Source organism: Coccinella septempunctata, chromosome 2 (assembly GCF_907165205.1).
Source record: "Coccinella septempunctata chromosome 2, icCocSept1.1, whole genome shotgun sequence".
Lineage (NCBI taxonomy): Eukaryota > Metazoa > Arthropoda > Insecta > Coleoptera > Coccinellidae > Coccinella > Coccinella septempunctata.
Genome location: NC_058190.1, coordinates 15,429,591 through 15,456,467, shown reverse-complemented (window position 1 = coordinate 15,456,467; position 26,877 = coordinate 15,429,591). Strand labels below are relative to the sequence as shown.

General features: G+C 36.9%; 1 protein-coding gene across 3 annotated transcripts in view; it reads left to right on the top strand.

Annotated features, from left to right (window-relative positions):
* Positions 1–26,877, top strand: part of LOC123308343 (cilia- and flagella-associated protein 36) — a 239,007-nt gene that overhangs the window by 157,769 nt on the left and 54,361 nt on the right. For all 3 annotated transcript variants that reach the window (XM_044890957.1, XM_044890958.1, XM_044890959.1), the window contains 2 exons: positions 21–103; positions 166–261. In XM_044890957.1, coding sequence (XP_044746892.1) covers positions 21–103; positions 166–261 — 179 coding nt within the window. The remainder of the gene's footprint in view (positions 1–20; positions 104–165; positions 262–26,877) is intronic.

The following is a 26,877-nucleotide window of genomic DNA, read 5'->3' as shown; positions in this document are numbered from 1 at the left end:
AATTTATCGAAATGTTGCAGGAAATTTATCGAAGAAGAACCCTCAGATACCCCTGAGATTGAATCACTTCTAGAAGAAAAGCAAGTTCTGGAAAGTACAAGAGGTTTGTTAAATATTGAGTTTTGTATCAGAAGGATTTTGTATTTACATTAATTTTCATTTAAGATGAAATTACATCGGAAATGCCTACATCTGGGACAGAACTTAGCATAGCTCATGAAATATCGGATGGGCAGTTGGTACCTGGTGGATTTAATAAAGGTGAGCTTAACTGACTTTTTTTCTTGAACCAACGGTGGTGATGAACCCTCGAAAACTAGAATGAGATTTTCGAATTTTCCATGAGATGTTTTTAAACCTACTCATGATTCAAACCAAAATATACAGTGATTCAATGGATTTAACGCTTATATAAATAAATAAATTAACAAATGAATAGCAAAATATATGGTTCACACACTCGAACATTGCTGGGGATTGTCATTCCACACTCAGACCGCCAGCGCTAATTTTGTTAACTAATAAACCAATTACAATTGACATAATTTTTGTCAATTGCTTTACTCTGGTGAATTTATCTCAACGCCGCTTCAAAATCGAATCTCTTATAACACAATGCTCAATTACCTATACATATCATTATATACCAGAATTGCATGCAAAATAAAATATTCCTGAGTATAGCAAGATCCTTCATTCGTAATCTGGTGGGAAACCCAGAAAAACCACACCAGGCCATTGCTTTTAACAATTGTATATATACATACAAATATAATACCTTTAGTATTAAAAAGTAATAGAAAATGAGAATTTAAATCTTCTATGCAATTAACCAGGGGCAATTAACCTCAGTAAAATAACCCTTTCTCCCCGTGAGTGTAGTGGATTGTAAGAAATGAAATTGTTTGTATCATTGAAAGGTGGCAGGCGAAGAAGACGAGAGTGAAAGCGAGTCTGTTAAAAATTACAGAGAAACTGAATATAAATGCACCCAATGCAAGAAAAAAGTCGTGGAATCTGTAAAGTGCTATAGGTGTTGGGATATCTTCCACCGAATGTGTATGGAACAGGCTGCAAATCAAGAATTTCCAATTTGCAGACGTGAAGAAGCTAATGTCATCACAATGGCGAAAGAAATTAGTGAACTCTCTCAAAACGAGAATAACATCATCAACATCGAAATAACATACCTCAAAGAGTTGCTATAAGAATCCCAAGAAAAGAACAAAATAATGATGGAAAATAACGCTCTACTGATGGATAAATTAAAAAGTCAGGATGTGGAAATCGAAAATTCAAGCAAAGGTAAAGACGTAAACAAAAGAGAAAGAAGCATGGGTCAAGAACAAAGAGAAGATAATAAACAACCTTAACAAGTACAGAATACAAAGACAGAACATAGAGTTGACAGTAAAATATCGTACGCAGAAATGACAACCCTAGGAACACTGGAACTACCAACTTCTAAAGTTGACTACACAAGTCATAAATTAGCTAACAGTCAAATAGGATACGCAGACGTCGAAGGTCAAATCATTCAAAACAAGGAACAAACATCAGCACAGGTAAACATGGGATGGAAAACAATTCAATACAAGAATAGGAACAAAACGAAAAATAGCGTAAACTGCGCAGGTACAAATAAAACAAATAACTTAATAAAAAAAGGAGCAGCCAAACGTTGATGGATATACGTGGGCAGAATACAAGGAAAGGGCATAATGGAACAACAAATCGAAGAAAACCTTGGTGAAATAATCAAAAATGAAAAAACAGAGGTCAAAAAGCTCAGCACACAAGGCAACAATTCAACTTTTAGTGTCGGAGTTCACACAGAGGAATCGTATAATCTGCAGTCTTGAAATCTGGCCAGAGGGAGTTGTTATAAGGTATTTCTCCTTCCGAAACTTATTTCGAAAAACCAGAAGCACTACAGAAAGAATCAACAAGTAAACCGTCGCAAAACACAAAAAACGTAAAAATCAAACTATTGTACTCAAATATTCAATCATGATCCACATCCTACAACTTTTAAATAACACAGCAGTCGATCTTACTGCACTAACTGAGCATTGGCGAACATATCAGCAACTAGCAGCTTACAAACTATAAGAGTATCAACTAGTCTCAAGTTTCTGCAGAAATCTAAATGAGCATGAAGGGAGTGCCATATATGTATGTAAAAATTAACCTCAGAAATAAATTCAAGAAAAGAAAAGACATCAATGCACTAAGTGCTCTCCGTGTAATTGATTTCTCATTTCTAGAATATGAAATGTCTCTACACAAAAAATTAAACACCATATGCTTATACAGACCGAATACACCACCAAATGAAAATTTTCTTTGAGTAGCTTACGAAGATTCTCAAGTTTCTGAATAAAGATAATAGTGCGGATTTCATTATGGTAGGAGATTACAATATACATAGATACACTGAATGAATCAGATAAGAATACAGACACTTTAACGTCTATATTGCAAACATACAACATCAACCCACTAGTTAAACAACCAACAAGAATATCATCATCTTCCAAAACATGTATAGACAACATTCTTACCAACATCAATGTAGGACAACCATTTGTAATACAACCACACTTATGTGACCACCGTACAATAGAGTATGAATTTGAAAATCAAGACAATTAAGTCCAAAGGCGTAAGATCAAGAAGATGCGTAAATTCAGCGAAGGCAAAATTTTGAAATTCATTGAAGATCTAAGCTGTGTAGACAGTAATGTAATATTTGAACTAGACGACAAGGATATCAACGGTATGTGGAAATTCTTCTCATATACACTCTGAACTATTCGAAAAACACTCTCCCTATGTTGAAGTAAAAATTAATAAATCACGAAAAATATATACATCTGATTCCAGTGTTCAGAGTATAAAAAGGAAGTTGGACATTCTGTACACAGCTTCCTTAAGTCGACCAAAACTACTGAGAGTACAAGAAAGTTAAGAAGGAATTAATATGATGAAACCATTTCCAAGTTCAAACTCAAGCACTCTGTAGCAAGAATCGAAAAATCTCATAACAAATCTAAAGCAACCTGACAAATTATCAAGGAACTCAGCAAATACACTAATAATGCCTCAACTCTCACCTCATGGATTGGGATTAATCCCAAACAGCTGGCGAACGATTTTAATAAACATTTTCTCAGTGTAGCTCCAAGCATCACCAATAAATACCTGGATGGTGATAGTCATTAATTCATTCATTCCGAGATTTATTCATTGCTGTATCCCGTTACCGAGAATAAATCTACGAAAAGACAAAAAAATTAAAGGTGGGAACAGACTTGTAATTTCTTATGGCTAGTTGCGACTGTGTACCTTCCTGTGACTGAAGAGACCCAACCGTGACCTGCAGATACTTCCTCACTCAGGGCATGTATAGTCACCAACCAGATCTGGCCGCCGCTGAATCCTTCTCCAGTCTTCATTATAACTGTGTAGCAAAGACCTCCACTGTGCCCAGCGAGCACAAAAACATCTCAGAGATGTTAAAAGTAAGAGATTTCGAGACATTGAACATCCACTGCGATGTTCTGTTTATACATGAATAGAACTTTTATAGAACAGCCAATGTCCGCCGCAGGCGGCTATTATATGGATGTCCCTGGGATGTCACAAAAAGAACTACTCAGAAGTTTTTTTGATAGCCTTTTCATGTACACAATAGAACATTTCTAAAGCGCTTTGCGCACACGAAATCGCTGTTTGTAAGACTTTATATGAAATTCTTTTGTGAGGCTTTTTTTCTTTCATTTGAATGTTTGAGGATACCACATTCAATTTTAAATGAACTACAAAGTTTTTAAATGAAATACCGAATACTATATAAGAATAAAAATATTTTAATGATACTTCAACAGGTACAAAAGGAAAAGAAATCACATTTCACATAAGAATTGAACAACAAAAAACAATTGATAAATATTATACTACAGAAAGGGAGAATAAACCAAAAATATATCACATTCAATAAAACAAACATAAATAACCAAAAAGAAATATCACATTTGACATAAAAAAACAGAAATAATAGAAAACAAACTGATTATAATTTTAGATGTACCGAAAGGGAAAATGAAAAAAAATTTATGAAAAATTTATTTTCCCTTCATTTTATCGTCCCTTCTCCTCTGCCTAATATGCCTTAACCAATCTTTTGCATAGAGTTCGAATACTTTCCTAGTGATTTGGAATTTTTTATGGATCACATCTACAAAATAAAAACAATTCAAACAATTAATTCACAAAATATATGAAGGTTCAGATGATTTTTTCCAATTAAAATAACAGAGAAAATAGCTGCATGAAAGGATCTGGAAGATTTGAGTTGTATAGCTCCTGACCAGGTTAATTTGCGAAACGATTTTATTTATTTAATTATTTGTACTGGTATTTAAAGATACAATACAACAATTTAAAGGAGTTTTCAAAAACAAGAACTTTTCTGGGACAATTTGAATTATTTTGTGATTCACAAGTGATGAATGATTATTATCATCGTCGGAAGAGTAATCTTACAAAATATTCTGGGAATTATCAACGGCAGAGATAGATTATCGAAATATGTTGAAATCCTCAATGATATGGCTTTAAACTTTATAAAGTTATTTCTTGAATAATTATAATAACCTTCCATATACCAATCGATTTTTCCAACCAAAATACAATGATCTCTTATACCTAGTCCCAAATACACAAATAATATTAACCACGCAGCGTGGATTCTTTTGAGGTTATATGTATGTTTCTGGACATTATACTATACCTACATTTAATTCATGTAATATTTACTTATTAATTGTATTTGGTTACTATGAAGAGATCGATCCTAAATTCACAATCAAAACCAACACAGAAGTAGTTAATATTATACAAATCACCAATCAACTTTCAACTCCGAACAGTCCACAGTCCAAACTACGAAAAAAAGAAAGTGGAAATGGCGGCAAAATGAAATAGGTGAATTGTATATTGTTTATTTGGAATAAACCTCCCAAGGCAAACTATGCGACGCCAAGAGAAGATATCCACACGTTTACATTATTTTCAACAAGACAGTACCTCTCAGTAGGTAGACGAAGAAATGCCACAGATGGCACAGATCAGAACAAATAAAGATTTCCAATAGCCTTTGGAGACCTCTTTGGGAAGTGCATATTACGTTTCAAAGAAACATCCTCATGCCAACATTTTCGAAACATCCCAAAACATCCCAGGGATGTTTGTGCTCGCTGGGTGACCTGTCCAACGCTAGTTGTTCCCAGTTATGATTTGCATTAACTGATTTTAGGGATTGATGTAGTATATCCTTACACCCCCTCTGTGAATTCGCCATACAGCTGCATCTTTAGAATGTGGCCGCTCCATCTGAGTCGGGCCCTCGTTACCTGAGTCTCAATTGTTGTACAACTCGCGCGTTGCAAGACTTCTGCAACGAAACTTTGTGGAACCATCTGATGTGCATTATTTGTCTTAGATGACGTTGTTGCGTTTGTTCAAGCTGTTTAATATGTTGCCTGTAGGGCGTCAAGATTTCGCTTCCGTAAAGAAGCGTTGGGAGGACGACTGCTTTGTCTTGTTGTTCAGATTGTGGTCGGGATTTTGAAACACTCTGACCTTTAGCTTCCAGAATGCCCTTGATGCAGAATTGATAAGGTTGTGTATTTCCGTGTCTAGATTAGCCCTAGTATTTATGAAGCTTCCCAAGTATTTGAACTGCTCGACCTCTTCTAGATTTTCATTCTCCTGGCTATTATGTGTTTGAAGACTTTCTGGCGGACTTACCAGGATTTTGGCTTTGTCGATATTGAGTCTAAAGCCCAAAGCTTCGTTATATGTTTATAGGTGTCCAGCAATATCTGTAGATCCTCTGGGCTACTAGCTATAAGTGCGCAGTCGTCTGCATATTGAAGTTCCGTGATAAACTTTGAACGGGTTTCTGCTTTGGACGCTTCTGGTTAAATAGTCCTCCATCAAATCTGAACCTTATTTCAACACCTCTTACATGCATACTCATGTCAACAATTATCGAGACAGCTATGAACGAAAAGAAGCTTTGCTGTTACACTGTGTCGGAGAAGAAGTTTTCGATATTTTTTTGTCATTGCCTGAACTCAAATAGCCGGAGGCACAACCAACCAAACAACTATATCAAAATATGACAAAGCAAAACTGAAATTGGACAACTACTTCTTCCCAAGGATCAACACGGAATTCGAAATATTCAACTTCCGCCAAGCAAAACAACTAGATAATGAATCAATTGATGAATTTTATGCTCGTCTTCTCAAACTAAGCTTAAACTGTAATTTTTCAAACAAAGACCAGGAGATTTAGTCTCAAATCATTCAAGGAACATCCTCAACAAAATTAAGAAGGTATGGTCTAGTAGAAAACCCATCACTTGATCAATCAATCGCTCAAGGCAAAGCGTATGAAGCAACTGAAACACAGATAAATGAGATGGAAAATTCAACCCAACATGTAAACAACAATCAAACAAAAGGCAATAATCAATTTAAAAAGTTCAATCAAGAAAACATTTGTAAAAACTTTGGCAACACATGGCATGTAAATGGTAGCAAAAACTGTCCAGCTCTGAATGTAACATGTTTCAAGTTTTCAAAAAAGGAACATTTTGTTAAGGTATGTCTAAGAACCGGACAACAAAAACAATCAAGTCTAACCAACCAACAAAAATCAAATCAAACAACACTGAGTAATGGTACTTCAATGAAGAGTAATGTTGAAAAGAATGAACCAACAGTGAACTACAACCAACAGAATGAAGAGTCATTGTCAGAGTGCTCATTCAACCTAACTACCAACAGAAAACCATGCTTACCATACATTACTTTATCTATAAACAATAAGAATATTAGATTCGTTGTCGATACAGGTACATCCGTAAACTTGATAAGTGAGAGTACCTATCGAGAAAACTTCTTATCACCACTACAACCAGATACAAGCAAAATCTTCCCATACAACCAGTCTGAACATCTGATGGTGCTGGGAAAATTTAAAGCATCAATTAAATACAAAGACCCCACAATCATTTCAGATATACATGTAGTAACAGGAGACAGTGAGTCACTTCTATCTTATTATTAAACTTCCACGGATTTGAATATCGTTTATGTTAACACAAATTTTCTGAAGAGCAACATAGACGTAGAATATGTGAATAAGTTCTATCCTGAATTAACAAAAGGCGTAGGAAATTTAAAGAATCTTAAAATCAAACTTCATATAAACCCAAATGTTCCTGCTGTAGCACATAAACATAGAAGAGTGCCATTCCATGTGAGAACACAAGTTGAAAAAGAGTTAAACAGGCTTGAACAACAAGATATTATTGAAAAAGCTAATGGTTCTACTCCCTGGGTGTCACCAATTGTTGTGGTTCCCAAACAAGATTCTAATGCGATCAGATTATGTGTGGACATGAGAAATCCAAACAAAGCAATATTGAGAGAACGCCATCTAACACCCACAATCGATGAATTAATAGCACAGATAAATGGATCGATAATGTTTTCAAAAATCGACTTAAAAGATGGATACCACCAACTCAGTCTTTCAGAAGAATCAAGATTTATAACCACATTTTCTACACATATTGGACCGTTATAAACGTTAAAGTTTTCGCATCAACTCTGCTTACGAAATATTTCAAAATACTGTTACGAAACTGGGGTTCGTTTTCAGTTAAAAATGTTAATCAACAATTCCAAACGGTCCTTCATTTATACAAAACACTACAATACTAATTCGTCTATTTTCCTATGTCACACTTTTTTTAGAACTGTCTCCTTGACAGTCATGGCAACTTATATTCAATTCGTAACACTGCCCTCCCTCTAAATTTGATCGTCCCGATCAAAAACCATGGTTTCACCATGATACGGCTTCAGTCTTTCCAAATGAACAACCTCCCATCTTGGTCTTAGGACTACGTTGCACTCTGTAAACCACGTCGTTGATTCTCTTCTTAATTTTGTACGGTCCTTCCCAAAACGGTGCCAGCTTTGGAGACACACCACTCTTTCTACGTGGGTTATATAGCCAAACCTGGTTTCCTTCTTTGAATCCTCCTGATTTTTCCTCATGAATTTCTTTCAAAACTTCACCAATCTTCTTCCTGGGCAAAACCAATTGGGAAATTGACGACCTCCCATCAGCTGATTCCCATATCCGTTTGAGTAATCCATTTTCCACAACCAGGGAATACCATTGTGCCCACGTTGCCTCGAGTATAGGATCTCTATGCGAAATATTCCTCCAGGAGGATCTGTCAGATCCGTTCTCTTTCCAATGTATAGTGTCCTTGATGCTTTGATCGGTTTCTTGGTCCTGTCTCATGTGTTCGGTAGTCCAGTTATCTTCAGGTATTACTGTCGTTCGTCTTACATCGGCAACTCCCTCATGACGTTCAATACGCTGGCAATGTTTACAGGCTTCTGAACATGATCTTGTCAAAATGAATTCTTCACCTCCAAATAATTTCATTGTTCTCTGTTCACCACTGAAAGAAAATCCATAATCACTTATCAAATCCACCCCAAGAATGAATTCGTCTTCTATATCTGCTACAAAGACTGTCTTCATAATTCTTAGTCCTCCGAGTGTTAATGTGATATCAGCCTCACCTCGAATCGGTGCATTCTCTCCGGTGACTGTTCGTAGAATGAAATTGGATGTGAGTGGTCTTACTGTGCTTGGTTCAAGGATACCGCTGCGGACCAGGGATACAGATGCACCAGTGTCTACAGTGTATATTACGTCTTTTTGGTTCACTTTTCCTCTGATGGTCAGACTCTCGGTAGTTCTTCTAATCCTATTGACTTGGATGATCCTGGGGGCTTCGTTATCACTAGCTAGCATGCGCCCCGATATGCTGGCAAATTTAAGTTTTCCTGGTATCTGTTTGAAGACTAGATGTTCCTTTCCTCGCAGGTGAGTATGATCGTGGAGGTGTTCTGGTAGGTGATGACGATCGAGGTGGTACCCTCACTCTGCAGTCCCTATTGAAATGTCCGCTCCTCCCACATCTGAAGCAATTTCTTCTTGGTTGGCTGGCGACACTACTATATCTGGATTCCATTTTCTCTAATATTTTGAGCACCTGCGATATACTCCTGCGCAGATTATCTTCTTGAGGCGGCTCTTCGATTGATACCGTTCTCATTTTGGGCCTTGCGGAGATATTGAAGACCACTTCCAATGAGCGAACTAGAGCTTCACTGCATCTTTTGAAACTTGTCAGTTTCAAAGTCCTCTGTGTTTCGATGTCTTTCAAGCCATCAATGAATGTTTGCACCGCCAATTGTTTTTTGAAACCCTCCGGGGCCTCTGGATAGGCGGGCTGGATCAGACATTGAACGTCGGCTTCAAATTCCTCCAGGCTCTCATTAGATTTCTGTACTCTGTGCCCTATAGAGTTGTTCCCGATGTTGATTACCATACCTCAACTCCAAAGCCGCGATGAGATCACCATACTTGCGATGCTGGTTATCTGAGATAGTCTGCAGTATTGCAAGTGAAGGTCCCCTCAAAGCCACTATGAGTGCAGTAGTCTTTTCCTGATCGCTCCATCCATTGGCTGCTGCCGCCGCTTCGAACTGTTTATTGTACAGGGACCATGGTGATTGACCATCATAAATGGTGGTTTCAGGTAATTATGTGATGTGACAACCCTGATCCGCTGATCTTGTATTTTCAATGATGCGCGATTTTCTTGTCTAATTCTTCTCGCACCGCACTAACTTCTTGTGTTATTTGTCCCTACATTCCTTTCACCGTTTTCCAAACTTTATCGATTTCTTCCTTCACATCTTCTCGTACCGCACTGATTTCTTCCTTAAGGTATACGATTCGTCTTTCGGTTTTCTGAAAAATCTGTTCAAGAAATATTTGTTGTTGTTCTCTTTGTTCTTTCTCCTCTTGTTTTTCTATTTCGTTCCTCTTCTTTCTGCCGTTGTTCTTCATCTTTCTGTCGACGATCCTCTTCCTCTTGTTTTTCTTTCTGACGACATTTCCATTAGGGCCTTCATGTGATCGTTGTTTGTACTCCGTGTATTTACCATCAATTATTTGAAATATTCACTGAAATCCCACTTCTGAAACCAACTGTTACGAAACTGGGGTTCATTTTCAGTTAAAAATGTTAATCAAATATTCCAAACGATCCTTTATTTATACAAAACACTACAATACTAATTCGTCTATTTTCCTATGTCACACTTTTTTTAGAACTGTCTCCTTGACAGTCATGGCAACTTATATTCAATGCGTAACAATACAATAAGTCAAGTATTATCAAACATATCTGGAGTTATTGTTGTGGTCGGAACTAGGAAATAGTAGCATATGAAAACAATATATAGTTGTCAATTAATAATTTATCAATTTGTCATAATATTTTGAAATAATAAAACGATAAGTTCAGTATAAGTATTTTGATGTGAACATTTGGTGACCCCGACTATTATGGATACCAAGAAAAGAATCCAGAGAAGTAGTGCTGGTTTAAATGAAAGTTTATCGCAAGATTTTGTATGGCCCAAGAAATTTGGAAAGAAAAAGGTGCCTCTGCAGGAACAGGCAGCAAAATCAGTCGACGATAATTGTTTCAGTAAGCCCATGAATGGAAAGTCTTTAAATGAAAATAAGTATTCAGAAAATCGGCTTGTAACAAGTGTCACTCATGACAGACAAGAAGAGAAGAAAGAAATGTCACCCTCTTCGGAAAAAGCATGTTCATCGAACATTTCTAAGAAAACTAGGACGAGTTTAACTTCTAGGAGATTGGCAATAGAAGCAGAAAAAAAGCGCCATCAGTTAGAGATGGAAATTGATCAAATGAAGTCTGAAATGAAGCGAAAAGAAAATGAGATTAAATTGATAAATATGGAAGAAGATTTGAGACGAGATGAAATGAAATCATTAACTGAAAAGTCAACAATTTCTGGAATTATCCACAGTGGAAAGGAAATAGAAGAAAAATATGAGAAATCCGTTAAAAAATCAACTGCTCAATGGGTTGATAATTTGCCAGAAAAATTCGATGAAATAGAAAACTTATCAGTAATATCACAAGGTTATGGAAAACCTAGTGAAGACATAAAATTACTTTGTCAAACCTTAACAGATGTATTACAATCGGTTGGAATATCTAATAACCAACGTAAAGAAAATTGTTGTGGTGATGTTCTTACACATAAAAATATCTCTGACAGAGATTTTCCATACTTTGATGGAAATCCCCAAGACTGGCCCATTTTCATTAGACATTTTCGAAATGTTATATCATTGTGCAAATATACAGATGTGGAAATAGTTCTCAAATTAAGAAACTGTCTCAAGGGAGCTGCTAAGCATGCTGTATCTGGTCTCATGCTGACAAATAATGTGGAAAAGATAATGCATACTTTAGAAACTAGATTTGGACGCCCTGATCAAATCATTGAAATGATACTGAATAAAATAAAGACAATATTACCAATCAAGGAAATTCATTTGGGAAAATTGATCAACCTGTCTACTGAAATATCTAATGTCGTTGCTATTATGAAATGCTTGGAATCAACTGGACATTTAAAAAATCCTCATCTACAACGTGATTTGTTAGAGAAAATACCAGACTATCTCAAGTTGAAGTGGGGAGAATATTTAGTAGAAAAAAGGAAAGATAATTATGAGGTGGACCTAGAAGATTTTTCGAAATGGTTGGCAAATTATTCCTATGCAGCTAGCCAGATCAGCACGTCTGTGTTTCCAGAAAATAAGTGGGAAAGACAACCGAAATAATATAATAATCAAGAGAAAAAACCAGAACGTCTTTTCAACATATCAGTTCCAGGAAAATCATCATGTAATTATTGTGGAAACGAGAGACACGATGGCAACTGTTCTAAAATGGAAAAGGACTCTCTGGAAATAAGATGGAAAACTGTGACGTCGAAAAAGTTGTGCTTCTGCTGTTTGAGAAAGAATCATCAGAAGTTTAAATGTAGAAATAAAAAACAATGTGGTATTAATGGATGTAAGCTATTTCATCATTCGCTTCTTCATGGAACAACAAACAATTCTGAAAAATTAGAAAAATCAGGAAGAAAATCACGAAGAATCTCAAATCAGGGCTCGAAATTGTACAATTCGAAGCTCTCCAACTATATTACTTCGTATAGTACCCATTACGATCTATGGACCAATAAGAAAATTGAATATTTTTGCACTTTGTGATGAGGGATCTACAGTTACACTGTTACATTCGGAAATAGCTGAAAAGGCTGGCTTAAGTGGAGAGTCTGAAACACTTCATTTGCAGTGGACTAATGATGATGTCATAACAGAAGAAGATTCTACAAAGCTCGACTTCAACATTTCCAAGATTGATTCAGGAGAAAATAAATTCCCGGTTTATGGAGTGCGAACGATTCTCTCACTTCCATCGCAATCCCTGAAATTAGAAGAATATCCTCATTTAAATGGATTACCAATTCATAATTATCAAAATCAAAAACCATCTATGATAATTGGCCAAGACAATATAAAGTTGATCATTCCTGAAAAAGTGAGTTATGGACTTGAAAACACACCAATAGCTTCGAAATGTAAGTTGGGATGGTCTGTACATGGTCCTGTTGCGAGAAAGATGCCACAAGAATATAATTTCAAGATTTACATATAGCAGACGATACAGAAACTGAAATTTTAAAACTAATGCGAGACTTTTCATCTATAGAAGCATTTGGTACTACAACAATAGAGACAAAGAAACAAGACTCTGAAGATAATAAAAAGGCACTAGACATAATGAACAATACTATCAAGAAAATTGGAAATAGATATGAGATTGGATTATTGTGGAAGACACCTGAAGTAACATTACCTGAAAGTAAACGAAGAGCATTTCAAAGACTAATATATATGGAGAAAAAATGTTTGAAAGATCATTGTTTGGCTACTGAATATTGTAGGAAAATCGACGACCATATATATTCACAAAATGGCGCCCGTGTGTAGCGTATGTCTTAATCCCATTAGCCGAAATTCTGAGTATTTGACTTGTTCAAGTAACAGTTTACACCTAAATCATGTCAATTGTATGGGAATCAGTTCTTCTGATTTTGATAAAATGAAAACATCCGGTGAATATAAATCATGGAAGTGCAAATTATGTACGATACCCAACATAACCTCAACTAGCTAAAAACGATGAATTCACTCCTGTCATCCCGAAAAAGAAGTTGAAAAGACGTAGACAAAGTATACTAGGCACAGGAAAAACTGAAGAATTCAAAGCAGTGACACCTTTCTCACATATACACGTCAGTAATATCGATCCAAATGTTGCTCCTGAAAAGATCATAAAGTATCTCAGTGATAAAAATTTCAAAGATGTTAAGTGTTCCAAACTTCGATCAAACCGACCTGAAGAATATTCATCGTTCAAAGTGTCAGTGATGTCTGCAGACTTCGACAAGGTAAAAAATCCTGATTTATGGCCGGAGGGGACAAGAATAAACAATTTTTTATTCCATCTAATCAAGAAACCACCCTCAAATTGATTCATATAAATCTTCAGTCCATCGGAAATAGTTGGAATCGATTAGAATATTTTGTGAACAAACAAAATTGTCACATCCTTGCTGTCACGGAGCACTGGAAATCAAACATTGAACTACCAGCATATTGTATTAGTAACTTTCAATTAATGTCATATTTCTGTCGAGGTAGTGGCAAGCATGGTGGTACTGCTGTTTATGTCAGTGACTGTCTGGCAGGTTTTTCTAGGGAAATACCGGACTTTGTAAATATGAGCATACCGATTTCTTTCGAATGTTCTGCTGTAATGATAAATATCAACAATAAGCCGATCGCAGTTATTTCGATTTATAGATCATCGTCAGCATTCAGTGATGTGGACCACTTTATCGAGAAATTCATTATAATGATGCAAGTCCTAATAAACAAAAACATCCCCTTCTTGATTGCTGGTGATTTTAATATTCATTTTGAGGAAACTTCCAGGGATGTGAATAAGAGAACCCTGACCTCAATCATCGAATCTTTTAATTCACGATTGATTATAGATGAGCCAACACGTAAAGAAGCATGTATTGATAACGTGATTACTAATATTGTTTGCGCTTCGGGTCATTGCGAAAATCCTCATCTTTCTGATCATTCAGCCCAAGTGGTTCTATTCAAACATTCGACCAAATATGATAAAACGGAAACAATGACAACTCGTCCCATCGATGAAACAAAAATTTCAGAATTTTGTAACAAATTATCAGATCACGATTGGAAGGAGTTATTCGAACTGCCATTAGAAGATGTTAACTCACAGTGGATATTGTTTTTCCGTATTTATAAAAAAGAGTTCGAAGAATGTTTTCCAGTAAAGATAATAAAAAAAGTCATAAAACTATTATCCCATATAATTCTAAGGTAGAAAATATCAAAAAACAACTTGATTTAGTTTTCACTGTGGCCAGTGCGAATCCAGCATTTCTTGATTTATACAAAAAACTGAAAAACTTATACGATATTGCACTTAGAGAGAGTAAGCAGAATTTCTATCGTCAAAAATATGAAAATTCAACAAACAAATCGAAAACAATTTGGAACATTATCAATGAGGAAACAGGTAGAGCACAAGGAAAACCTAAATTTGACAATATTAACGAGCCCCAGCAACTAGTGGAGGATTTTGGCTTTCTATTTGGAAACTCGGCAAACCAACATCAACACTGCAATGTGTCACAGACATTGAATGCTGTTACTCGGCTGGATCATTCTTTTTTTATGTTCGACGTAACTGATAGAGAAATCGAACATGTAGTCAATAACTTGGCGAATGAAAAAAGCGTCGGTCATGATGGTATACCCACGAGAGTAATAAAAAGAAGTATCTCTTGCATTACTCAACCATTACGACATATCCTGAATAACAGTTTTCAGTATGGAGTATTTCCGGATATACTCAAAATAGCTGTGATAAAACCTGTTTACAAGAAGAATGATCCAAATGATATAAATAACTACAGACCTATAAGTCTCTTAAGTAACTTCTCCAAAATTTTCGAGAAAATTATAGTTAATAGACTTCTCAGCTTCTTCAGGAAATTCAAGGTTTTAAATCCACAACAACATGGTTTCATGAAAGGAAAAAGCACTGAGACAGCGATTTACGAACTAGTGGAGATGATAACTGAGGGCTTGGAGATGAATGAGCAGATACTCGTATTCTTCTTAGATTTCTCGAAGGCATTCGATTCAGTAAATCATGCAATTTTACTACAGAAACTTGAGGCATATGGCATACGAGATGCTCAACTCAAGTTCTTTAAGAGCTATCTCAGCGGACGCTCTCAGCATGTATCTCTTAGGATAGATGGAGTTGATTATACATCCGTAGACTCATTTATTGAGCAAGGTGTGATACAGGGCAGTGTGCTGGGTCCGCTGCTATTTGTTGTATACATAAATGACATTTCTAATATAGATAGAAATATACTCTCCGCCTTCAGGGAAGGAAATGATATATATAGAATGACATCTCTACCATCAATAGCATTCATCAACTTTGCTGACGACTCAAACATACTAATACGCGGCAAAAACCGTGAAGATCTTCAGGGCCTCCTTGAGTGTACTCACCAATCTGTACAATCATGGTGCACATTAAATAACTTACATCTCAATGTGGATAAGACGGAATTTGTTTTCTTTTCCCATAAACTAGGAAGTGTTGAAGCAGAACATCAGCTCACATTATCAGGAGAAATAATATCTCCTCGAACAACAACCAAGTTTCTGGGTATCGACATTGATGAACACCTTGAGTGGACAGAGCATGTTGATAAATTGTGCAGAAGATTAAGCCAGACAGTGTTTGTTTTGCGGGTGTTGAGATCGGAGCTAAGCTTGGAATTTTTGAAGGCAATTTATTTCTCCAACTTTCAGTCCGTGATGAGCTATGGTGTCATTTTTTGGGGGAATAGTCGGCATGTGAAAATGGTTTTTTACATCCAGAAGATGGTCGTTAGGGTTCTTTTTGGCCTGAGGTACCGGGAATCCTGCCGTGGCGTATTCAGGAAGAATAACATTCTCACACTTTCTGGCATCTACATCTATAGATGTCTGCAGTTCCTGTTCCAAAATAGGAACCTTTTCGACAAATTTAGGAAAAGTGATTTATACAGGACCCGAAACCAATTTTTTCTGTACCCTCTACATACGTTGTCCCTGACGGAAAGAAATTGTACATATATGTGCCTAAAACTATATAACAAACTACTATCCAAAATACGTCAAATTGATAACTTCAAATGTTTTCGAAAAGAGGTCTACAGCCTATTGTTACGACTAGAGCCATACACTGTTAGTGAATTCCTGGAGAGTAACATTGAATGTTGATCTTCTCTGTTTTTGTTTATTTTTTTCCTGTATGACGTTTCCCATCTTCATTGTTTTGTTAACTATTATTATTGGTGAATAAAGATATTCTATTCTATTCTATTCTATTCTATTAAAAAGGGTTATCTACGAAAATTATCGCCAGAGGAAGCTGAAGTAGAAGGACCTAAAACTTGGTATTTACCTCATTTTTCAGTAGTAAATCCTATGAAGAAAAAGGTCAGAATTGTGTTTGATGCTGCATCTAAATCGCATGGATTGAGTCTGAACGACGTACTTATAGCAGGCCCTGACCAACTACAATCGCTAGTGAAGATTTTGTGGACCTTTCGACAGAGAAGAATTGCCTTTTGTGGTGATGTTCGTGAGATGTTCCACAGAATAATGGTTCGAGAGCAAGATAGAAGTTCTCAGAGAATATTATGGAGAAATTTAGAAACAAGCAAAAATCCTGAAGTGTTTGAACTCAATGTTATGACTTTCGGAGCGAAATGCTCACCAGCTTGTGCTCAATTTGTAAAAAATTACAATGCACAGAGATACGCTGAACAAGAGGTCCAAGATACAATAATACAAAAATTTTATGTAGATGACTTTGTTGAGTCGAAAGATACAGAGACAGAAGCTATAGAAATAATTGAAAAAGTAAAAGGAACAATGAGCTTAGCTGGTTTTGAGGTTGTCAATTGGAATTGTCCCCTCTTTATAAGATTCGATCGACAGAATATTCAGGAACTCGGCAACGTTCTACTGGAAAATAAACTAATGATGCGCATTCGCATTAATGACCACTGTCAATTTTTAGCCGAATTTCCTACTTCTGGATTAGCATTCTAGAGTAATAATATATAATATGATTTCTATGGTCTTATCAAAAACGGAATTCTTGAGAAAATAGTTCTTCATCATTTACCAAAACCTGGGCACAGTTTTCTTCCTTGCGACAGAGACTTTGCCCAAACTGAAAAGAAAAAAAGGAAAAAAGAAATCGTTTACCGGCCTAGTGATTGGTCCACTTTGGTAGACTCTTGCAGTAAAAAATTCAAGGTGAAAAGGGTTACCCAAGATAATATTTTCGACTACAAGACACACTTAAAACCTCATTTCAAAGTCTTCCGTCATCAAGAAAAAGCCGATCACCATTTCCAAGTATCAACTTTTTGAATACAATAAGGACCATTCTAACGAGGTGCCCGTCAGAGAGAGTCATTCGCATGATAATGTTACAGCATATACATTAGTGAGAAAAGAATTCACCAATAGCGTCATTGATTTGAACGCTCCTCAAGCGTATACAGCGGCTTTACCTATAAAAAGTAAAAAATATGATAGTATAATCCCAAAAGTCCAGAAATATGTTCCAGATGCATACATGCCTTACTACCTAACTTAAAAAAGCAGATAGACGAAGACAGTGATTCTGACTGAAATATCTCATACATGCATACGTATAATATGCAATATATACCTATTTTTGTCTCCTACACACTCGCTTTTTGAAAAATTGTAGAATTGATAATATTTGTTCATTTTCCTTATAGTTATAGTTATAGTGAGAAGGGGTTACAGTTCACTGCGACCTTAAGGTCAATTGTGCCCCCTAACAGAGCTGTTTTCATCGCGCCCTTTACAGCTCGCCTTCCAGATCCAGAGATCTGATGAAATCCAATATCTGGGACGGCTTCAACGAGGATAATTCCCCACTCCTACAAGTTTCTTATCCAAAGCACTCTTTCCTTTGGCTTGCAATGGCAAAGCATTCCGTAACCAGGTGAATAGGAGTTTCTTCCTCCTCCTCACAGAATCTACACTCGTCAGTGTCCGACAAACCCATTCTCAACAGATGCTTCCTTAGGCGACAATGTCCTGTGAGAAAGCCAGTGAGTAGGTGTAGTTACTACCTAACTTAAAAAAGCAGATAGACGAAGACAATGATTCTGACTGAAATATCTCATACATGCATACGTATAATATGCAATATATACCTATTTTTGTCTCCTACACACTCGCTTTTTGAAAAATTGTAAAATTGATAATATTCGTTCATTTTCCTTATTATTGAATGAATTTTCTCCTTACATTTGAGGTAATTTTTTATGCTTCAAAGAAAATATTTCTTTTGGGTACAATAACCGGCTATGTGCAACATTTATTTTTCCTCCTTCCTATTCAGAATTCAACATTTGAAAAGAAATATATTTAGGCATGTTGACTGTCACTCCAAAGATGCACTCACATATTTTTATAACAATTCTTCGTGAGATATCCTTGTGAAACGTTTTTTGTGAATACTGAATATTTGAGATTTCGCACATAGACGGTTATTGCAACAGACCCTTCAATTTTAACACTACCATTTATGCTGATGATTACAATCGAAAGCAGCATTCAAAGCGTGGCATATAATTGTGAATCAATTATGAAAGAAGCAGAGAAATGGCGCATCTCAAACAAACTCAAACTTAATACCAACAAAACAGAGTTTGCCATATTCCCCACTGACAGAAGTAAATATACTATACCTGAACACATATCCCTGAATAACGCTACCGTAAAGACTTCAGAAAAAGTCAAATTTTTAGGAATCTGGCTGGACTCAAATATGAAGTGGAACGCCCAAATAGAAAACTTGAACAGTAAACTCAACACTCAACACCATAATCTATAACCTCAATGTAATGAAATACCACATCCAACAGGATACACTGAAGCTCCTATGCAACTTCAACTTTCAGTCAACCCTATCATATGTCATTTTTTACTGGGGAAACAGTACATCTCTGAACAGAATATTTCAAACACAAAAGCGAGCTATCAGGGTTATGTATAGAATGAAATACAGAGAGAGTTGCAGAGGTGTTTTCAGAAGATAAAAAATATTGACGTTGACAGCAATATATGTGTTAAAGTGTGTTATCTTCCTACAAAGACGCATTAAACTGTTTAAACAGTTTGAGAACAACAACCATACTAGGAGAATTATATATACCCCAGGCAACAACTGACACTAGTACTGAACAATGCAAAATACATGTGCATGAAGATTTACAATGCGTTACCCAAACATGCAGGTTCATTTGATAAAAAATTATAATATATTGAAAAACCAATTGAAGAAATTTTTGCTGAACATTGAACCATACATACACACATAAACTCACAACAATCTTGTAACGAGTAATCATCATTGAGATTCATTGACTTATTCCCTATTGTTGTATCACAATAACTGTAGGAATTGAATAAACATTATTATTATTATTATATGCTCAACTATGTTATATTGGTGGTCAATTTTTCAATACTTTTTCGATTATTTTCCACGGTAATATTATCTTCTAAAATGGTGGAATTTTTATGTGTTGTTTCTGCCAACAGTCTTGAGGAGCTCCAAAGAACATGCGAATATATTGTTGAGTAATTTTTGAACTGGTGTCACTCCAACCGCCCTATGGTTAACGTTGATAAAACCGTTTGCATCAATGTCTATTTGAAGAATAATGAAATAACAAGTTTCACAGTAAACTACGGTAGCAACTCAATCATGACGTCTAATTCAACAAAGTCTTTCGGTTTCTATAAGATGGACGACTCACATCGACGCCTTATGTAAAAAACTGAAGAGCTCTTTTTTTGCGATCTATAGAATAAAAGATGACTTCCCCTTGAAATGTTTAATGTAGGTCCTTTCGTTTGCATAAATAGTGTAGCACTTTTCTACACTCGATTTTAGTATTCGTTTGCTGATTGAATATACACTAGTGTAGAGGAGGTGTAGTTTATCTACATCTACTTTTGACTATGTGTAGATAAACTACACTTCCTCTACACTGGTGTAAATCAAATCGAGTGTAGAAAAGTGCTACACTTCTTATGCAAACGAAAGGACCTTGTATATTCTAGCCACTTATAATATCCTGCTCTGGGGAATTTGTTTTTTTTTTATGTAGAAGGGGAACATCTGTAAGACAGACGAACACACCCTCTCCTGAGGGGAACAAGTGTGGGGATTCTCACTCTCCTGAGCTCGAGACCCACTAAAAACCCTAAAGAGCTTCTTCATAGGTTCCGAGCATTTTGCCTATTAACCAGTTGACTCTTATGGTTTCTGGACTCTCACACGATCATAGTCGTGTTGATAGTTGTATGCTGCCTATATCTTTTATGGGTTAAGCTCTTCTTTGGTTACATTTAAATCCTCAACTAATCTCTCGGTCTGCGGTGGTAGGTTCTTGACCTTCTAGCTTCTTCTATTGGATCGTAGTCGACTAATCTTCGTAGTTCCTCATTTGGATGTTGTTTGGCTTTGTCGAATATCCCTTCCGCCTTTCTCTTCATAAATTCTGCAACTAGTCCCATTCCAAGTCCTTGTAGATTTGTTTGTTCCTAACAAACCAGGGTACATCCATCGCCATTCTAAGGAGTTTATTCTCAGTGGCCTGTATTCTCTTGATGTGTGTCTTGGCTGCGAAGCCCCATGCCGCCGATTCAATTGTGAGTTTCGTTCGCGCGATAGTCATCGTCAACTTGATGTTCTTATTCATATGACTTCTTCTGCCTATGAGTGGATAAAGTCTACTCATTGCGGCTTTTGTTTTATCAACTGCACATTTGATGTGATTTTTCCATGTTAGTCCTCTGTCAAACTTCACTCCTGTTGCTTCATTTTCTCATTCAACCTCTTCTCCATCAACTTCAAGGTTTTCTTCCATGCTCATTCTTCTCTTTTGCAGTAATATTGCTTGAGTCTTTCTTCCATTGATTTGGATTTTCCATTTGATGCACTATTTGAGGAATTCATCTATGGTTTCCTGCAGTTTCTGGTGTATGATCTCTGGGCGTCGATGTCTGAACGCTATTTCTGTGTCATCTGCGTACAAGGTGAGCATATTTCTAGCATTCTTCGCGATATCATGAACGTATATTACGTAAAGCAGAGGTCCGAGTACCGTTCCTTGAGACACTCCCGCTTCCAATTGTCTGGTTTGAGAGGTTGCTCCATCTATCTTCACATAAAAGTTTCTATTCCTCAGATAGTTATAATCTTGCACAGCTTGGTCGAATATCCTGCAGTGGTCGTCCTTTTCTTAGGTTCTACAACACAGTTCATGTTGTAGAGCCCTCTCACCTCGAAGATACCCTTATTCTGGGTTTTAACCAGTAATGAGGTCATCGGCCTCTTTGTTATATTTGAGGTCATCCTTATGACCTCAGCATCGATGATCCCTTGATCCTTGAGGTCGTCAAGGATCGTCGGGATATCTACATCCAGCGGTAGATATCTCACTACCGCGTAGATTTTCTTCTCCTCCTCTCGTTGAAGAGTGTGAAACTCCCTATTTATTTTTTGAAGGAAGTCCGTCATCCTTCTGTGATCTTCGGCGGTTTGTGGGACGATCCTAATACCGTCTTTTACCGTCGTCGTTCTTTGCTATTTAATGTCGTTCCGAATTAAGGCGTTTGTGATGTAAGTCCATTCGGTTCGGATGTACCTCTCAGGGTGACTGGGGGGATTTTTTCTTTTCTCTCCTTTTTTGTGGGGCTGGGGTTTCCAAGACTCTTCTGTTGTTTAAGTCTTCATTGGACGAAAAGCTGTCTTTTCTCACTCTTTCGGCGGGTGGGGAAATTTTGTTTTGAGGGGTTTTTACCACCTCCATCTTCTGTTTTTGAACCGGTGTATGCGCCGTTGGATATACAGATAATTGAAAATTTCTTGGTTTTAAAATGTATATTCGTAATCACAATCTCTTGGCTTAATCTAATGTGTTACATTCGATGTCGTACAGCGCAATTAATTCAATATGCGTTATCTTCCGCACAGAAGTCATATTACACATGTTTATAATATAAAGGCGTTCACATGCAATGTACAAACCGCGCACAGGGTGTCACAAACTAAACATCTTCCCCCCCCTCGAATCCCTTTGGACTTCGAGGAACTTCCGCTGTTGGTGGTACCGGCAGGGAGCAAAGATTGTGCACAGCTCTTCGGATGATACCCTTGGATGTGTAAAGCTCAGCCACTCTTGAAACTCCATCCGATCCGGGAAACAGTTTCGAAACTCGGGCCATACGCCATTTCAAAGGAGGAACGTTGGCTTCCTTGATGACAACCAGATCGCCTTCCTTTAGCCCTTCTTGCTTGATGCGCCATTTGGACCTTTGTTGTAATTCGCTGAGATATTCATTCTTCCAACGATGCCAAAAATGTTGACGCATGCTCTCGAGGTTCTGAAATCTGCTGAGCCTGTTAGGATTTGCTTGTAAGAGATTTTCTACTGGCAATGAAGTGAGTGGCCTGCCTATGAGGAAATGTGCTGGAGTTAAAGGATTAAGGTCTGTAGGATCAGAAGAAAGTGGGGTCAATGGTCTGGAATTAAGGATTGCTTCAATTTGCGTAAATAATGTTGTTAGTTCTTCAAATGTCAAATGTTTGTCTCCTAAGATTCTAGTGATATGGTATTTGGCGGATTTAATGCCCGCTTCCCAAAGCCCACCGAAGTGAGGGGAGTATGCTGGTGAAAACTTGAAATTAATGCCCTCATTTGCTGCAAAACCTGAGATTTCTTCGTTATTTGTTTTTAAGAATCTCGCGATTTCGTTGCCTGCGCCGACAAAATTTGTGCCATTATCACATAACAATTGAAGAGGCTTTCCTCTTCGAGATATAAACCGTCGCAAGCATAAAATGAAAACATCAGACGTAAGGTCGCTTGCTACCTCTAAATGTAAAGCCTTAGTGGCAAAACATACAAATAGACATAAATAACATTTTGTTATTTTGCAACCGCGACCCTTTCGGTCTGTGATGTAAAATGGACCGCCAAAATCGACACCGCTAACCTGAAATGGAGAACTTGGGATGACTCTAGAAGCAGGTAAGTTGCCCATTAGTGGATTTAAACATTTAGCTTTCATTATTCTACATATCTTGCAATTATTTATGGTGCTTCTAGCTAAGATTCTACCTCTTAAAGGCCAAAATTCATTTCTTAAATCACTCAACAAAAGCTGAGGTCCACAATGCATAAGTTTGATGTGATGATAGGAAAATAGCAATTTTGTGAAGTTATGATTTATATCTAACAAAGCAGGATGTTTTCTATCATAGCTAACCTTCGACTTCTGTATGCGGCCACCAACACGAAGTATGCCATTCTCATCAAGGAACGGACTGAGCGACAACATACGAGAATAAGAGGGTAAGTTCTGCTTATTACTTAAAATTCTGATTTCATTTAAGAAGCAATCTCTCTGGTGCAGTTTTATCAACAATTGGAGTGAAGAATGTAACTCAACAGTGGACAATGAACTTGAAAATTTATCGACTTTATTGCGCGAATTTGAGATGAAACGTAAAACGTAGGCTACAGACCTCTGTAAAGTTGAAAATCTTGAATATTTATCGAAGTTTATCAAAGAGTTAACATGAATAGTAGAATTGAGTGTAGTCGTAGCGTGTAAACATTTAGCAGTAGTTTTCTTCTCGGGTAAATCGAGAATATTTTTTGTGTTCATTGTTTGAGGCCAGCTACAAGGATCCTCAAATAAAAATGGTGGACCTTCCCACCAAAGTGTAGCTGACTGCATACACTTAGGATTTACACCTCTAGAGGCCATATCCGCTGGATTTTTATCGCCTGGCACATGCCTCCAGGTACCAGATGCAGTCAATTCTTGTACTTCACTGACACGGTTGGCGACAAAGGGTTGCAAGTTACAAGCTTCAGAGGACAACCAACCTAAAACAATCGTTGAATCAGTCCAATGATAGGAAGAAGTTATATCACAACGGAGTGATTTCGCAACCTTTGAGCTCAGTCGTGCTGACAGTAATGCCCCGCACAGCTCAAGGCGTGGTATTGTCGTAGGTTTTACTGGAGCGACTCTGGTTTTGGCGCAGACTAATTTGACGAAAATGTTGCCTGAGCTATCTATCGACCTGAGGTAAATAGCTGCAGCATATGCTGCCTGTGAAGCATCTGAGAATGAATGTAATTCTATAATAACGGGCTGATTGATGAGTATATGTCTACCAATTCCGACCTTTGATGCTGTGTTCAAATTAATTGTAAAATTCCGCCACTCTGATTCTAATTTATCATCTACTGGGTCGTCCCATCCCAGTTTGGATTGCCATAATTTTTGTAGTATTATCTTCGGCACGATAGTACAAGGGCTTAGCAAACCCAATGGATCAAAGAGTTTAGCAGAATTGGACAAAATAGTACGTTTAGTTACATTTTTGTTTAAGTTGATGTTTTCAACTGAAAATTGCAGAATGTCATTTAATGGATCCCATTTCAATCCCAAGACACTGGATGGTGAAGAAACATCTAAGTCCTTAGGTGTAGAGATATTTGACTGGAATTGAAAGATAGATGGGCAGTTTGTACGCCACCTTCGTAACGGAAGACCAGCCGATCTTAAAATTTCAGTGATTGATTGAATTATATGGATCAACTCAGCTGGGTCATCAGTACCAGAAAGTAAATCATCGATGTAAAAATCGTCCTTTATACATTTTGAGACTACTTCATCACTACAATCCAATCCAAGTTGGTGAAGACATCTCGTACTCAAAAATGGTGCTGATGCAGTACCATACGTTACTGTATTCAAACGAAATACCCTAATGGTCTGGGTCGGATCATCGTGCCACAAAATTAATTGTAGTATTCGTTGCTCGGGCTCAACGAGGATCTGACGGTACATTTTTTCCACATCAGCTGACACCACAAACTTGTGCTGTCTATACCTCAGTAAAATTGAGAACAAGTCGTTTTGTACTACTGGTCCGATATATTGTATATCGTTCAACGATATACCCGTAGAGGTTTTTGCAGAAGCATCAAAAACAACTCGTAGTTTTGTTGTTTCACTAGTTTCCTTCAATACTGCATGATGTGGAAGGTAGCAACCAAATATAGGTTTAGGAATTTCAGTCATGTGTCCCAATTGTTCATATTCTCTAATAAATTTACGATACTCCTCTTTGAAAACAGGTTTGCGCTTAAATTTTTCTTCCAATTGCATTAACCTTTTTTCGGCAATTTTATATGAATCACCTAGAACTGATGAGCTCTCTTTTAGTGGTATTCGAACACAAAATCTACCATCATGTTCACGATGAGTAGTTCGACTGAATAAGTTCTCGCAGTAGTTGTTTTTGAGATTTTTATTATCTCTAGGAATTTCCTCCAGTTCCCAAAATTTTGCTAATTGTTTACTTATTTCCTTTGAGAAGTGGCAATATATTTTAGTATTTTTGTCTTTATCGTGAGTATTCCCCCTCATGGGGCCAGCTACTATCCAACCCAGGTAGGTTTCCTGTAATATAGGACCCTGATGTCCCAGGATAAGCCTATTTGGCTTAAGCAGATCCCAAAAGATATCAGCACCTAACAGTAAATCTATTACTGAAGGTTGATGAAACCCTGGATCGGCTAGGTGCAAAGAGCTAGGGACTCCTAGATTCTCGATACGCAAAGTACAATGGGGCACATTATCAGTAATTTTAGGTAGAATAAAGCAATTTATGTTCATATTAAAGTTGTTGTGAAGCGATTGTATATTTATGTTGCAATGTTCATTGACATTTAGTAGCATATTTCCCAAACCAGAAATATATTGATGATATTTTTTTATTTTGTAGATACCTAAATTTTGTTGAGCCTTATAGCTAATAAAAGATGATTGACTGCCGCAGTCCAGCAAAGCCCTGAGAATAAATGTTTTGTCCTTGTTTGTCACCCTGACCAACGCCGTGGAAAGAAGAGCTTGATTGGTGGAGACAGCAGACATAGCAATAGAAGTGCCAGATGAGCTTGCTACCGTGGACTCGACTGCAGGATTTGAAAAATTCGAATTTTCACTTGTATTTAAACTATTGTTATTAGTATTAACTGCAGATTGTTCATTTTTTATTTGTTGTATTGATTGTTGTAAAGGTAATTGCTTATGTAACAATGTAATATGTCTTCGATGGCATATTCTACAACCGCCCAACTTACATTGATAGGATTGGTGGCCGCCTCGAAGACAGTTAGTGCACAGTTTTAATGAAGAGATTTTAGCGATTCGCTCTTCTATAGGCAATGATTTAAATTTAGAGCACTCATGAATTTTATGTTCTAGTTTACATATAAGACACCCTTTAGAAGGTGAAAGATCATGTGAGGACGCAATGAAGGATTTGTTATTAATTTTTGGTAAGCTATGACGTTTCTCATTGTTCTTAACAGATTTACAAGCATTCATAGTTTCTAAGACAACAGATCTCTGACGAAGAAATGAATAAAATTCTTCTAAAGTAACTGAGTCTATATCACTCCTAAACTCCTCCCATTTTCTCGAGGTTACGGTGTCTAACCTTGAAGATGCAAAATAAATGATTATAGTATCCCACTGATCAGT